This window comes from Littorina saxatilis, linkage group LG4 (assembly GCF_037325665.1).
Source record: "Littorina saxatilis isolate snail1 linkage group LG4, US_GU_Lsax_2.0, whole genome shotgun sequence".
Classification (NCBI taxonomy): domain Eukaryota; kingdom Metazoa; phylum Mollusca; class Gastropoda; order Littorinimorpha; family Littorinidae; genus Littorina; species Littorina saxatilis.
In genome coordinates this window covers 1,269,186-1,287,375 of record NC_090248.1, presented here as the reverse complement: position 1 = coordinate 1,287,375, position 18,190 = coordinate 1,269,186, and the positions used below count along the sequence as shown (strand labels likewise).

The following is an 18,190-nucleotide window of genomic DNA, read 5'->3' as shown; positions in this document are numbered from 1 at the left end:
GCGGTGAGACACATACCTGAAGTGTGTGATACACAGGTCCATGAGGAAGGTGTATCGGGCTGTGAGACACATACCTGGAGTGTGTGATACACAGGTCCATGAGGAAGGTGTATCGGGCGGTGAGACACATACCTGGAGTGTGTGATACACAGGTCCATGAGGAAGGTGTATCGGGCGGTGAGACACATACCTGGAGTGTGTGATACACAGGTCCATGAGGAAGGTGTATCGGGCGGTGAGACACATACCTGGAGTGTGTGATACACAGGTCCATGAGGAAGGTGTATCGGGCGGTGAGACACATACCTGGAGTGTGTGATACACAGGTCCATGAGGAAGGTGTATCGGGCTGTGAGACACATACCTGGAGTGTGTGATACACAGGTCCATGAGGAAGGTGTATCGGGCGGTGAGACACATACCTGGAGTGTGTGATACACAGGTCCATGAGGAAGGTGTATCGGGCGGTGAGACACATACCTGGAGTGTGTGATACACAGGTCCATGAGGAAGGTGTATCGGGCTGTGAGACACATACCTGGAGTGTGTGATACACAGGTCCATGAGGAAGGTGTATCGGGCGGTGAGACACATACCTGGAGTGTGTGATACACAGGTCCATGAGGAAGGTGTATCGGGCGGTGTCCATGGTGGGTACCAGCATCTCACGGATCTTCTTCGACTTGACCTCCGTCCCTCGCACAAGGTCGTTCCAGTGTTTCCAGCCCCCGCGGGCCTTTTGCTGTTGACAGAGCCCAGAGATACAGTGAAGTGAGAGCCACACAACCGGGTCTTTGTCAACCAACATGTGCCAGACCGACAACAACACCAGCAACACCTCCCTCCCACATCACACAACAGTGTCTTTATCAACCAACATGTGCCACCAGACCGACAACAACACCAGCAACACCTCCCTCCCACATCACACAACAGTGTCTTTATCAACCAACATGTGCCAGACCGACAACAACACCAGCAACACCTCCCTCCCACATCACACAACAGTGTCTTTGTCAACCAACATGTGCCACCAGACTGACAACAACACCAGCAACACCTCCCTCCCACATCACACAACAGTGTCTTTATCAACCAACATGTGCCACCGGACTGACAACAACACCAGCAACACCTCCCTCCCACATCACACAACAGTGTCTTTATCAACCAACATGTGCCACCAGACCGACAACAACACCAGCAACACCTCCCTCCCACATCACACAACAGTGTCTTTGTCAACCAACATGTACCAGACTGACAACAACACCAGCAACACCTCCCTCCCACATCACACAACAGTGTCTTTATCAACCAACATGTGCCACCAGACCGACAACAACACCAGCAACACCTCCCTCCCACATCACACAACAGTGTCTTTATCAACCAACATGTGCCAGACCGACAACAACACCAGCAACACCTCCCTCCCACATCACACAACAGTGTCTTTGTCAACCAACATGTGCCACCAGACTGACAACAACACCAGCAACACCTCCCTCCCACATCACACAACAGTGTCTTTGTCAACCAACATGTGCCAGACCGACAACAACACCAGCAACACCTCCCTCCCACATCACACAACAGTGTCTTTATCAACCAACATGTGCCACCAGACTGACAACAACACCAGCAACACCTCCCTCCCACATCACACAACAGTGTCTTTATCAACCAACATGTGCCACCAGACCGACAACAACACCAGCAACACCTCCCTCCCACATCACACAACAGTGTCTTTATCAACCAACATGTGCCACCAGACCGACAACAACACCAGCAACACCTCCCTCCCACATCACACAACAGTGTCTTTATCAACCAACATGTGCCACCAGACCGACAACAACACCAGCAACACCTCCCTCCCACATCACACAACAGTGTCTTTATCAACCAACATGTGCCACCAGACTGACAACAACACCAGCAACACCTCCCTCCCACATCACACAACAGTGTCTTTATCAACCAACATGTGCCACCAGACCGACAACAACACCAGCAACACCTCCCTCCCACATCACACAACAGTGTCTTTATCAACCAACATGTGCCACCAGACTGACAACAACACCAGCAACACCTCCCTCCCACATCACACAACAGTGTCTTTGTCAACCAACATGTGCCACCAGACTGACAACAACACCAGCAACACCTCCCTCCCACATCACACAACAGTGTCTTTATCAACCAACATGTGCCACCAGACCGACAACAACACCAGCAACACCTCCCTCCCACATCACACAACAGTGTCTTTGTCAACCAACATGTGCCACCAGACTGACAACAACACCAGCAACACCTCCCTCCCACATCACACAACAGGGTCTTTATCAACCAACATGTACCAGACTGACAACAACACCAGCAACACCTCCCTCCCACATCACACAACAGTGTCTTTGTCAACCAACATGTGCCACCAGACTGACAACAACACCAGCAACACCTCCCTCCCACATCACACAACAGTGTCTTTGTCAACCAACATGTGCCACCAGACTGACAACAACACCAGCAACACCTCCCTCCCACATCACACAACAGTGTCTTTGTCAACCAACATGTGCCACCAGACTGACAACAACACCAGCAACACCTCCCTCCCACATCACACAACAGTGTCTTTGTCAACCAACATGTGCCACCAGACTGACAACAACACCAGCAACACCTCCCTCCCACATCACACAACAGTGTCTTTGTCAACCAACATGTGCCACCAGACTGACAACAACACCAGCAACACCTCCCTCCCACATCACACAACAGTGTCTTTGTCAACCAACATGTGCCACCAGACTGACAACAACACCAGCAACACCTCCCTCCCACATCACACAACAGTGTCTTTATCAACCAACATGTGCCACCAGACTGACAACAACACCAGCAACACCTCCCTCCCACATCACACAACAGTGTCTTTGTCAACCAACATGTGCCAGACTGACAACAACACCAGCAACACCTCCCTCCCACATCACACAACAGTGTCTTTATCAACCAACATGTGCCACCAGACCGACAACAACACCAGCAACACCTCCCTCCCACATCACACAACAGTGTCTTTGTCAACCAACATGTGCCACCAGACTGACAACAACACCAGCAACACCTCCCTCCCACATCACACAACAGTGTCTTTATCAACCAACATGTGCCAGACTGACAACAACACCAGCAACACCTCCCTCCCACATCACACAACAGTGTCTTTGTCAACCAACATGTGCCACCAGACTGACAACAACACCAGCAACACCTCCCTCCCACATCACACAACAGTGTCTTTATCAACCAACATGTGCCACCAGACTGACAACAACACCAGCAACACCTCCCTCCCACATCACACAACAGTGTCTTTATCAACCAACATGTGCCACCAGACTGACAACAACACCAGCAACACCTCCCTCCCACATCACACAACAGTGTCTTTATCAACCAACATGTGCCAGACCGACAACAACACCAGCAACACCTCCCTCCCACATCACACAACAGTGTCTTTATCAACCAACATGTGCCACCAGACTGACAACAACACCAGCAACACCTCCCTCCCACATCACACAACAGTGTCTTTATCAACCAACATGTGCCACCAGACTGACAACAACACCAGCAACACCTCCCTCCCACATCACACAACAGTGTCTTTATCAACCAACATGTGCCACCAGACTGACAACAACACCAGCAACACCTCCCTCCCACATCACACAACAGTGTCTTTATCAACCAACATGTGCCAGACCGACAACAACACCAGCAACACCTCCCTCCCACATCACACAACAGTGTCTTTATCAACCAACATGTGCCACCAGACTGACAACAACACCAGCAACACCTCCCTCCCACATCACACAACAGTGTCTTTATCAACCAACATGTGCCAGACTGACAACAACACCAGCAACACCTCCCTCCCACATCACACAACAGTGTCTTTATCAACCAACATGTGCCACCAGACTGACAACAACACCAGCAACACCTCCCTCCCACATCACACAACAGTGTCTTTATCAACCAACATGTGCCACCAGACTGACAACAACACCAGCAACACCTCCCTCCCACATCACACAACAGTGTCTTTATCAACCAACATGTGCCACCAGACTGACAACAACACCAGCAACACCTCCCTCCCACATCACACAACAGTGTCTTTATCAAACCAACATGTGCCACCAGACTGACAACAACACCAGCAACACCTCCCTCCCACATCACACAACAGTGTCTTTATCAACCAACATGTGCCACCAGACTGACAACAACACCAGCAACACCTCCCTCCCACATCACACAACAGTGTCTTTATCAACCAACATGTGCCACCAGACTGACAACAACACCAGCAACACCTCCCTCCCACATCACACAACAGTGTCTTTATCAACCAACATGTGCCACCAGACTGACAACAACACCAGCAACACCTCCCTCCCACATCACACAACAGTGTCTTTATCAACCAACATGTGCCACCAGACTGACAACAACACCAGCAACACCTCCCTCCCACATCACACAACAGTGTCTTTATCAACCAACATGTGCCACCAGACTGACAACAACACCAGCAACACCTCCCTCCCACATCACACAACAGTGTCTTTATCAACCAACATGTGCCACCAGACTGACAACAACACCAGCAACACCTCCCTCCCACATCACACAACAGTGTCTTTATCAACCAACATGTGCCACCAGACTGACAACAACACCAGCAACACCTCCCTCCCACATCACACAACAGTGTCTTTATCAACCAACATGTGCCACCAGACTGACAACAACACCAGCAACACCTCCCTCCCACATCACACAACAGTGTCTTTATCAACCAACATGTGCCACCAGACTGACAACAACACCAGCAACACCTCCCTCCCACATCACACAACAGTGTCTTTATCAACCAACATGTGCCACCAGACTGACAACAACACCAGCAACACCTCCCTCCCACATCACACAACAGTGTCTTTATCAACCAACATGTGCCACCAGACTGACAACAACACCAGCAACACCTCCCTCCCACATCACACAACAGTGTCTTTATCAACCAACATGTGCCACCAGACTGACAACAACACCAGCAACACCTCCCTCCCACATCACACAACAGTGTCTTTATCAACCAACATGTGCCACCAGACTGACAACAACACCAGCAACACCTCCCTCCCACATCACACAACAGTGTCTTTATCAACCAACATGTGCCACCAGACTGACAACAACACCAGCAACACCTCCCTCCCACATCACACAACAGTGTCTTTATCAACCAACATGTGCCACCAGACTGACAACAACACCAGCAACACCTCCCTCCCACATCACACAACAGTGTCTTTATCAACCAACATGTGCCACCAGACTGACAACAACACCAGCAACACCTCCCTCCCACATCACACAACAGTGTCTTTATCAACCAACATGTGCCACCAGACTGACAACAACACCAGCAACACCTCCCTCCCACATCACACAACAGTGTCTTTATCAACCAACATGTGCCACCAGACTGACAACAACACCAGCAACACCTCCCTCCCACATCACACAACAGTGTCTTTATCAACCAACATGTGCCACCAGACTGACAACAACACCAGCAACACCTCCCTCCCACATCACACAACAGTGTCTTTATCAACCAACATGTGCCACCAGACTGACAACAACACCAGCAACACCTCCCTCCCACATCACACAACAGTGTCTTTATCAACCAACATGTGCCACCAGACTGACAACAACACCAGCAACACCTCCCTCCCACATCACACAACAGTGTCTTTATCAACCAACATGTGCCACCAGACTGACAACAACACCAGCAACACCTCCCTCCCACATCACACAACAGTGTCTTTATCAACCAACATGTGCCACCAGACTGACAACAACACCAGCAACACCTCCCTCCCACATCACACAACAGTGTCTTTATCAACCAACATGTGCCACCAGACTGACAACAACACCAGCAACACCTCCCTCCCACATCACACAACAGTGTCTTTATCAACCAACATGTGCCACCAGACTGACAACAACACCAGCAACACCTCCCTCCCACATCACACAACAGTGTCTTTATCAACCAACATGTGCCACCAGACTGACAACAACACCAGCAACACCTCCCTCCCACATCACACAACAGTGTCTTTATCAACCAACATGTGCCACCAGACTGACAACAACACCAGCAACACCTCCCTCCCACATCACACAACAGTGTCTTTATCAACCAACATGTGCCACCAGACTGACAACAACACCAGCAACACCTCCCTCCCACATCACACAACAGTGTCTTTATCAACCAACATGTGCCACCAGACTGACAACAACACCAGCAACACCTCCCTCCCACATCACACAACAGTGTCTTTATCAACCAACATGTGCCACCAGACTGACAACAACACCAGCAACACCTCCCTCCCACATCACACAACAGTGTCTTTATCAACCAACATGTGCCACCAGACTGACAACAACACCAGCAACACCTCCCTCCCACATCACACAACAGTGTCTTTATCAACCAACATGTGCCACCAGACTGACAACAACACCAGCAACACCTCCCTCCCACATCACACAACAGTGTCTTTATCAACCAACATGTGCCACCAGACTGACAACAACACCAGCAACACCTCCCTCCCACATCACACAACAGTGTCTTTATCAACCAACATGTGCCACCAGACTGACAACAACACCAGCAACACCTCCCTCCCACATCACACAACAGTGTCTTTATCAACCAACATGTGCCACCAGACTGACAACAACACCAGCAACACCTCCCTCCCACATCACACAACAGTGTCTTTATCAACCAACATGTGCCACCAGACTGACAACAACACCAGCAACACCTCCCTCCCACATCACACAACAGTGTCTTTATCAACCAACATGTGCCACCAGACTGACAACAACACCAGCAACACCTCCCTCCCACATCACACAACAGTGTCTTTATCAACCAACATGTGCCACCAGACTGACAACAACACCAGCAACACCTCCCTCCCACATCACACAACAGTGTCTTTATCAACCAACATGTGCCACCAGACTGACAACAACACCAGCAACACCTCCCTCCCACATCACACAACAGTGTCTTTGTCAACCAACATGTGCCACCAGACTGACAACAACACCAGCAACACCTCCCTCCCACATCACACAACAGTGTCTTTATCAACCAACATGTGCCACCAGACTGACAACAACACCAGCAACACCTCCCTCCCACATCACACAACAGTGTCTTTATCAACCAACATGTGCCACCAGACTGACAACAACACCAGCAACACCTCCCTCCCACATCACACAACAGTGTCTTTATCAACCAACATGTGCCACCAGACTGACAACAACACCAGCAACACCTCCCTCCCACATCACACAACAGTGTCTTTATCAACCAACATGTGCCACCAGACTGACAACAACACCAGCAACACCTCCCTCCCACATCACACAACAGTGTCTTTATCAACCAACATGTGCCACCAGACTGACAACAACACCAGCAACACCTCCCTCCCACATCACACAACAGTGTCTTTATCAACCAACATGTGCCACCAGACTGACAACAACACCAGCAACACCTCCCTCCCACATCACACAACAGTGTCTTTATCAACCAACATGTGCCACCAGACTGACAACAACACCAGCAACACCTCCCTCCCACATCACACAACAGTGTCTTTATCAACCAACATGTGCCACCAGACTGACAACAACACCAGCAACACCTCCCTCCCACATCACACAACAGTGTCTTTGTCAACCAACATGTGCCACCAGACTGACAACAACACCAGCAACACCTCCCTCCCACATCACACAACAGTGTCTTTATCAACCAACATGTGCCACCAGACTGACAACAACACCAGCAACACCTCCCTCCCACATCACACAACAGTGTCTTTATCAACCAACATGTGCCACCAGACTGACAACAACACCAGCAACACCTCCCTCCCACATCACACAACAGTGTCTTTATCAACCAACATGTGCCACCAGACTGACAACAACACCAGCAACACCTCCCTCCCACATCACACAACAGTGTCTTTATCAACCAACATGTGCCACCAGACTGACAACAACACCAGCAACACCTCCCTCCCACATCACACAACAGTGTCTTTATCAACCAACATGTGCCACCAGACTGACAACAACACCAGCAACACCTCCCTCCCACATCACACAACAGTGTCTTTATCAACCAACATGTGCCACCAGACTGACAACAACACCAGCAACACCTCCCTCCCACATCACACAACAGTGTCTTTATCAACCAACATGTGCCAGACTGACAACAACACCAGCAACACCTCCCTCCCACATCACACAACAGTGTCTTTATCAACCAACATGTGCCAGACTGACAACAACACCAGCAACACCTCCCTCCCACATCACACAACAGTGTCTTTATCAACCAACATGTGCCACCATACTGACAACAACACCAGCAACACCTCCCTCCCACATCACACAACAGTGTCTTTATCAACCAACATGTGCCACCAGACCGACAACAACACCAGCAACACCTCCCTCCCACATCACACAACAGTGTCTTTATCAACCAACATGTGCCACCAGACTGACAACAACACCAGCAACACCTCCCTCCCACATCACACAACAGTGTCTTTATCAACCAACATGTGCCAGACTGACAACAACACCAGCAACACCTCCCTCCCACATCACACAACAGTGTCTTTATCAACCAACATGTGCCACCAGACTGACAACAACACCAGCAACACCTCCCTCCCACATCACACAACAGTGTCTTTATCAACCAACATGTGCCACCAGACCGACAACAACACCAGCAACACCTCCCTCCCACATCACACAACAGTGTCTTTATCAACCAACATGTGCCACCAGACCGACAACAACACCAGCAACACCTCCCTCCCACATCACACAACAGTGTCTTTATCAACCAACATGTGCCAGACCGACAACAACACCAGCAACACCTCCCTCCCACATCACACAACAGTGTCTTTATCAACCAACATGTGCCACCAGACTGACAACAACACCAGCAACACCTCCCTCCCACATCACACAACAGTGTCTTTATCAACCAACATGTGCCACCAGACCGACAACAACACCAGCAACACCTCCCTCCCACATCACACAACAGTGTCTTTATCAACCAACATGTGCCACCAGACCGACAACAACACCAGCAACACCTCCCTCCCACATCACACAACAGTGTCTTTATCAACCAACATGTGCCAGACCGACAACAACACCAGCAACACCTCCCTCCCACATCACACAACAGTGTCTTTATCAACCAACATGTGCCACCAGACTGACAACAACACCAGCAACACCTCCCTCCCACATCACACAACAGTGTCTTTATCAACCAACATGTGCCACCAGACTGACAACAACACCAGCAACACCTCCCTCCCACATCACACAACAGTGTCTTTATCAACCAACATGTGCCACCAGACTGACAACAACACCAGCAACACCTCCCTCCCACATCACACAACAGTGTCTTTATCAACCAACATGTGCCACCAGACTGACAACAACACCAGCAACACCTCCCTCCCACATCACACAACAGTGTCTTTATCAACCAACATGTGCCACCAGACTGACAACAACACCAGCAACACCTCCCTCCCACATCACACAACAGTGTCTTTATCAACCAACATGTGCCACCAGACTGACAACAACACCAGCAACACCTCCCTCCCACATCACACAACAGTGTCTTTGTCAACCAACATGTGCCACCAGACTGACAACAACACCAGCAACACCTCCCTCCCACATCACACAACAGTGTCTTTATCAACCAACATGTGCCACCAGACCGACAACAACACCAGCAACACCTCCCTCCCACATCACACAACAGTGTCTTTGTCAACCAACATGTGCCACCAGACTGACAACAACACCAGCAACACCTCCCTCCCACATCACACAACAGTGTCTTTATCAACCAACATGTGCCACCAGACTGACAACAACACCAGCAACACCTCCCTCCCACATCACACAACAGTGTCTTTATCAACCAACATGTGCCACCAGACTGACAACAACACCAGCAACACCTCCCTCCCACATCACACAACAGTGTCTTTATCAACCAACATGTGCCACCAGACTGACAACAACACCAGCAACACCTCCCTCCCACATCACACAACAGTGTCTTTATCAACCAACATGTGCCACCAGACTGACAACAACACCAGCAACACCTCCCTCCCACATCACACAACAGTGTCTTTGTCAACCAACATGTGCCAGACTGACAACAACACCAGCAACACCTCCCTCCCACATCACACAACAGTGTCTTTATCAACCAACATGTGCCACCAGACTGACAACAACACCAGCAACACCTCCCTCCCACATCACACAACAGTGTCTTTGTCAACCAACATGTGCCAGACTGACAACAACACCAGCAACACCTCCCTCCCACATCACACAACAGTGTCTTTATCAACCAACATGTGCCACCAGACTGACAACAACACCAGCAACACCTCCCTCCCACATCACACAACAGTGTCTTTATCAACCAACATGTGCCACCAGACCGACAACAACACCAGCAACACCTCCCTCCCACATCACACAACAGTGTCTTTATCAACCAACATGTGCCACCAGACTGACAACAACACCAGCAACACCTCCCTCCCACATCACACAACAGTGTCTTTATCAACCAACATGTGCCACCAGACTGACAACAACACCAGCAACACCTCCCTCCCACATCACACAACAGTGTCTTTATCAACCAACATGTGCCACCAGACTGACAACAACACCAGCAACACCTCCCTCCCACATCACACAACAGTGTCTTTATCAACCAACATGTGCCACCAGACTGACAACAACACCAGCACCAGAGCCACTAGTGATAGGGGGGAAAGAGGTAGAACAAGTACAAGAGTACAAATACTTGGGCTGCATCATCAGTTCAGATCTCTCGTGGTCAAAACACATAGCCAAGGTAGTTAGCAAGTGCAATTCAAGACTGTACTTTCTGAGGAAACTCAAGCAGTTCAAGGTCTGCCCTGAAATACTGGCAATGTTCTACAGAGCCAGCATTGAAAGTGTTTTGACCTTCAACCTCATGGTATGGTACTATGGGGCTACTGTAGAGGACAAGAGCCATCTGGCAAGAGTGATCAGACAGGCAGAAAAGGTGGTTGGGGTTCAGTTCCCAAGCTTGGATGAACTGGTGCATAAGAGAACAGCCACAAAAGCACGAAAGGTCGTTGAAGATGAATCGCACCCCCTGCATGATCAGTTTGCACTCATGCCATCTAGGCGTAGATACAGAGCTGCAAAGTGTAGAACCTCTCGCATGCGGAAGTCGTTTATTCCATCCGCCATCTCAGTTCTCAATGATACCACTTAGTGCATGCATCAGGGTTCCTGCAGGGCAGAGCTGATACAATTCAAGGAGTTTTCAAGGACATTTCCAGGACCAAATAAATGCTTTTCAAGGACATGATTTTTCCCAAATGAATGCAAAGCACCAAGCTTACCTTCAGTTTTTCAATTTATCAAGTTTCTGGTGAATTTCTTTCTCAAGAGATGCCACTTCGTCCTTCTTGGTTTTTGCACTTTTCCTCAAAGCATTTGACTTTGCTATGAAGTTGAAGTTCTGCGTGTGTTCAGCCTTTTCTGCAAAAGCATCTGCGCTTTTGAGCAGGTCAGCCACACAATCTTCGATCTTTCTTTTCTTTGCTTGGAGAGTCTGAATCTCATCCATGTCAGCCTTTCTTTTTTGCACATGTGTCTCGTTCTTCTTCTTCTCTTTCTCTTCCTCCAAGTACTCAGAGTACCTTTGCCGAGCACTAGCAGCATTGTAGAGTAGCTTTTTTGACAACATCACTTTCTCAGCTCCACCTACGTTTGCAATGTGGTCTGTCACATGCCTCTGTGCTACAAGGGTTCTCCCTTTCATGTTGTCTGTCATAATCTCTTTGTTAACAGAGAATCCTCGTTCGACAGAGGCCTGTCCGTGGGACAACATCAGCAGCTCTCTTATGACACACCACAGGTCTTTCCATTCCTTCCTCGAAGCAAGCAGGGAGAAGTACAGTGAGTCAAGGCGTCCAGTCTGGGAATCAAAATCTCGTAGCTCAGCATTTCCAACCATTTCAGTTGCAAACTCCTTGTACTGGTCAATGATTGAATCTCCCAATAAAACATCCACTCTCTTGATCTCAGCCATGCCGTCTAAGCAGTTATGTAGCTGTTGCTCAGCCTTATTTTTGTTGTTGAGGACCACATCGGGCTTGAGCCAAGCCAGGTTGCGGACAAGACTGTATCTCAGGGGTGATTTTTCCAAAATCTTGGTGACAACATGGATCAAAAACTTCTTTGTTTCAAGTCGAAGCACCATCTGATCCTTTTCAGAGACCTTTCCCCGTGACTTCAGGTCTCTCAGTAACCTGTGTGATGCAAAGCCGATATTGATTTTGCTGCCATCCTTGTGAGTTTTCACCTCTGACAAGTCCTGCGAAGCAAGGATCAGCTTGGAAGTAGAGGAACCAACATTCTCCATGATGTCATCCTTCACAAACCTGCCCATCATGTTCCGCACCACATCAAATAAATCATCTGCAAGGAAGGGGAGGACAGGCTTGTCAGTCTGATATTGCCTCAGGAAAGGCTCAATGTCTTTTGCAATGGAAATGAAGATCTGCAGCTTCACAGTAAACAGCACATCATTGCAACATTTCAAAACTGTGCAGAATGTGTCTGTACTGGGACAGTTTTTTGCTGCCTTCAACTTGTGAGCAAATGTCTGAAGATGTGGCCAGATTTCAAGGACTCTTTCGCAGACGCTCACATTCTCAAGCCAGCGGTGAGCACAAAACTTCTTGGGAAATGAAGTACATCCAGTCCAAGTAACAAAATCCTCACGTCGAGCTGGGGTGTCATGAAACAGTTTGTACATGGAACTCAGTGATTTGTCCAAATCCCAACCAGTTTTGTCGTAGCCATTCTTGAATGCGTTATGCAAAGTATGCAGCCCACAGCTGCCAACATTGTACAGCTGTTTCTTGGTTTGCGTCGATGTGTCAATATCTTTGCACAACTTTCCAAATGTTGACCAATTGACATTTGGTCCGTCCATTGACAACTGGACGATGCTCTCCTTGCCTAGAATCTCACAACATTCTTCAAGTTCAGAGTACAAAATATCAGCTGTAGCATGGCCAAGAAACTTGGACGTCAGATAGCGTGTCTGAACCTGGCCATCATCCCAAAACCGGATGTGAACGTCAAGTTGGTTTTGTTGAAGCTGCTTATTTAAGCTTTCATCGAACAGAAGAACGTATCCTCCGGCAGCCTTTTTTGCATTTGCTGTCAGCATTTCAGAGAAATATGGTCCAAGACCAAAGGTGACCAGATATGCCGCTTTGCTTTCTCCACATGAGAACTGTCTTGCTTCTGGGCAGTTTGGAAACATCTTGCCCAAAATACTGTTCATGCCTTGGAAACTTCTGAACGAGAAATGCTTCTCCATTGAATACAATGTCCAGTAGACTTCTGCCTTCAAGACATCAGTGTTAGAGCACCAACTTGATACAGTCACAGGCACAGAAGAATCAGGTTCAGTCATCACTGGAGTAGCAGATGAACTTGGACCCGAAGAATGCCCTGCCACTGCAGATGAGGCACCAACTGAGGCCCCCGAGGATTGTGTAGAGCTACAAAACACACATCTCCAAAGAGCTATCAGAAGAATGCTAGAGAGAGAGAGTCAGAGAGAGAGAGGGAGAGAGAGGGAGAGAGAGAGGGGGGGAGAGAGAGGGAGGGAGAGAGAGAGAGAGAGAGAGAGGGGAAGGGAAAAAAGAGGCAAAAAAAGAAAGAGAAGAAAGAGAGAGAGAGAGAGAGAGAGGGGGGGAGAGGGAGAGAGAGAGGGAGAAAGAGAGAGAGTCTCAGAGATCACACCTTTGCTGCATAAAATCTTCCAAGTTCCATCGTCAAGAAAGAGAACAAGAGGCGAAGCCTTCAAGGCTCATGTAAGAAATCAACAAACAGTAACACAAACTCAATCACTCCGTCACACATACACACAGAAACAGCATAGGTGAAACTGTGCAAGAAAGCGAGACACTAGATCTAGATCTGTCTGTCTGCATGTAGCCTACTTACAGGGACACGACTGCCAACTAGTCTCGGCCCGCTCAAAATAACAATGACCGAGACGCGTGACGTCTAACCCTCTTACGCCATAATGTGACGTCTTCAAATGACGAAATGTTAAAGTTTCTACCACACGCACACATGCACAGACAGATAAAGTTACGATCACATAGGCTACACTTCGTGAGCCAAAAGAGAGAGAGAGAGAGAGAGAGAGAGAGAGAGAGAGAAAGAGAGAGACAGAGAGAGATCACACCTTTGCTGCACAAAATCTTCCATCGTCAATTTCGGGGCAGAGTTTTCATTTCCTTTGATGAGCATCTGGTGTCGTGCACCGGCCATGTGGCTTTTTAAGGCGGCTTCTCCCATGCTCGAAATGTTGAAGTCTTTTTTACACACGAAGCATCGCGCATGATGTTTCGATTTATCCGATGCTTCTGCAAGCCAAGCTTTGTATTTTGCATTGGCAAGCCATTGACGGTTGAAGACGCAGTTGCCTTTCCCCATTTTCCACGCTAAGACACAGGAAATGCCACTGCGGTTCTCCGCGTCTGCAAACTATTAGTCATTCCGTAGTTGTTTCCCTTGCCAACTTCCGGGAAGGGAAGCAACTACGGGTGACTAGTAATAGTTCGTCTGCTTTCGTTTTCACTCGATCTTTTATTCTCCCAAAATGTGTGTACTGTATTTGACGAAAAAAAAGGGGGTTGCATTTTTTTTTTTTAATAAGACAAGCTGCTGACGAAATGTATAGGCAACAATTTGGAAAAATCAAGTACTTTTCAAGGACTATTTAACAAAACTCTATTTTCAAGCACTTTTCAAGCCCTGGAAAAGGTTTTCCAATTTTCAAGGAGTTTTCCAGGGTTCAAGGACTCTGTACGAACCCTGATGCATGTGAAACTGAAAAATGTACAATGGAGTTTTCCTCAGAGCTAGCTAGGAATGCATTGTACTCTAATGTTGTCATGTTATTGCTGTGTTTTTTATCTTCATGTTTTAAAATTATCTCCACAACTTATAAAGTATACTTTTACACTAGAATTATGTTTAAACAAATCAAGTATGTATGTTTAATATTATTCTTATGAAGTTTTTTTACAACTATTTAGAATAGAACAGTTTGTTTTGAATGTCAATCACTGGGAGCAGTCAGAAGAGTAAGAATTCTGTTTTGTTCTCACTATCATTTGCTTATGAAGATCATGATGTTGTTCCATTGCTTAGTCAGTCCTAGAAATAATGTCCTAGACTGTTATCAGTATTTTTGCCCTCTTTCATTACGATGCTATGGTATTTCTGTGGGTCTCCACATGTGTTTGTTTATAAGGCGGAAGTGACCTCCCCTTGTACACAATAGGCCCTCAGATGAAGCCTACGGACAGACTAGAATAGAACATGCACATAACACAGAAGGTCTGCACAGCACACTCACACACAGCAATACAGCACACCGTCTTGTACCTCCTTCTGCCCTGCCGAAGTCGGGGTATCCTTTTTAATCCACCGAACATTAATATCCACAGCCATGTGTGTCTCCTGCCTCCGAACACACACGCCACAGAGCTCGACTCGATGTGCGCAGTTTCGTATAAAAATTATTTTCCAAATTTCCCCACTGTGTTTTATAAAATAATCATATTATGAAAGCACATACATTCTTATCTTAGTTATTATGTATTCATTGTTAGCAAACATCGGCATTATTCATGTTTTACTTTAAACGCAATCATTGTTATTTATAGATCACAGGCACTTGATGTAAGTAGGTCACACACGTGTAAATGTTGTGCCCAGTCCTTGTTTTTGTTTCTGTTATTATTTTAGTTAGCAGGTCTAGTTGAGCACGTATTAAGTATCATGTACCCACTACTAGTCATTGTGCATTTTAGTTAATGGACTGATGATGTCATTTGTATGGAGTCGACGCACGTGCGAGGATATGTATGTGTGGGAGGGGGGGGGGGGGGGCGCGGGAGATGGAAGCTTGCTGTATGTTATGTAATGTATATATTGTGTGTGATACGTGGAAATGTGATACTATTTATTTGCATGTATGATACAGGTACAAATGTGATAATTGTAGGCTTATACTAGTGATTACTGTGTGTGATACATGAAATGTGATATGAATGCTGTTTTTATATGTTATACTCTTATTTTCTCCCAAGCGCAAGACAAATTCTTCTATGAAAATTGAAGCCAATAAAATTTGAGTTGAGTTGAGTTGAGCAACACCTCCCTCCCACATCACACAACAGTGTCTTTATCAACCAACATGTGCCACCAGACTGACAACAACACCAGCAACACCTCCCTCCCACATCACACAACAGTGTCTTTGTCAACCAACATGTGTCAGACTGACAACATTTCCAGCAACACCTCCCTCCCACACCCAAGGCCCAGCCTTTGCAATGCCTCCAGCCTCTTGCTGCTGAGAGAGGCGAGAGATATGGTAAAGATAGGCAAAGAAATAGTCTTAAAGGGATATAGTGGACCAAAAACTGTTTCCAATTTCCCCAAGAGATATACCATTTGGTTGGGGGTTGTAATTATATCACCACATACCAATAATACCTTCAAAAGAATAAGCGTTTGAACGCTCAATTGTTCAAATTTGAAACGGCTGTGTTGGGGTGTTGTTCCGAGACTTAAATTTCTCTGCGCTCCTTCTTCCCTTGCTTTGTTTTGATTTCCGCCCTACGTTTTGCCCTGAGAGGAGCGTGCATTTCACACACTAATACTGACAGTACAAATCTCAAATCGCCAAGAGCTACAGTAAATATCATAACACCACACACAGATTTTGCCCTATCCATTTCAGTTAGAATTCCTTTTACTTTCCACAATTGAATGCAGACAAACACACACTCTTTTGTGGTCTCTGCCAGATGCCTAAATACGAGTTTTAGTCAGCCTCTGATGACTCATGACTCTAAGAAGGGACATCCCGTGTTCTATCGATACATCTTGTCCCCTCTCCTTCCCCACACCCATTGTCCACTGCCCTTCATCTTTCAACCCCCCCACTGCCCTTCATCTTTCAACCCCCCCACTGCCCTTCATCTTTTAACCCCCCACTGCCCTTCATCTTTCAACCCCCCACTGCCCTCCATCTTTCAACCCCCCACTGCCCTTCATCTTTCAACCCCCCCACTGCCCTTCATCTTTCAACCCCCCACTGCCCTCCATCTTTCAACCCCCCACTGCCCTCCATCTTTCAACCCCCCACAGCCCTTCATCGTTCAACCCCCCCCCCCCCCCCCCACTGCCCTTCATCTTTCAACCCCCCCCCCCCCCCCACTGCCCTCCATCTTTCAACCCCCCACTGACCTTCATCTTTCAACCCCCCACTGCCCTTCATCTTTCACCCCCCCCCCCCCCCCCACTGCCCTTCATCTTTCAACCCCCCCCCCCCCCCCACTGCCCTCCATCTTTCAACCCCCCACTGCCCTTCATCTTTCAACCCCCCACTGCCCTTCATCTTTCAACCCCCCCACTGCCCTCCATCTTTCAACCCCCCACTGCCCTCCATCTTTCAACCCCCCACTGCCCTTCATCTTTTAACCCCCCCCCCCCCCCCCACTGCCCTTCATCTTTCAACCCCCCCCACTGCCCTCCATCTTTCAACCCCCCACTGCCCTTCATCTTTCAACCCCCACTGCCCTCCATCTTTCAACCCCCCACTGACCTTCATCTTTCAACCCCCCACTGCCCTTCATCGTTCAACTCCCCACTGCCCTTCATCTTTCAACCCCCCACTGACCTTCATCTTTCAACCCCCCCACTGACCTTCATCTTTCAACCCCCCACTGCCCTTCATCTTTCAACCCCCCCCCCCCCCCCCCCCCCCCAACTGACC

The 18,190-nt window shown here is 48.1% G+C and overlaps 1 protein-coding gene across 1 annotated transcript; it reads right to left on the bottom strand.

The window, feature by feature from the left end:
- Window positions 1-11,591: 11,591 nt before the first annotated feature.
- LOC138963744 (uncharacterized) lies at window positions 11,592-13,900 on the bottom strand. The gene has a single exon (XM_070335592.1). The coding sequence runs from the start codon at window positions 13,796-13,798 to the stop codon at window positions 11,711-11,713; it is 2,088 nt and encodes a 695-aa protein (XP_070191693.1). The 5' UTR covers window positions 13,799-13,900; the 3' UTR covers window positions 11,592-11,710.
- Window positions 13,901-18,190: the final 4,290 nt, after the last annotated feature.

Excerpts from the sequence above, each read along its gene's own strand:
- LOC138963744 (XM_070335592.1), bottom strand. The coding sequence starts at position 13,798 with ATGACTGAACCTGATTCTTCTGTGCCTGTGACTGTATCAAGTTGGTGC.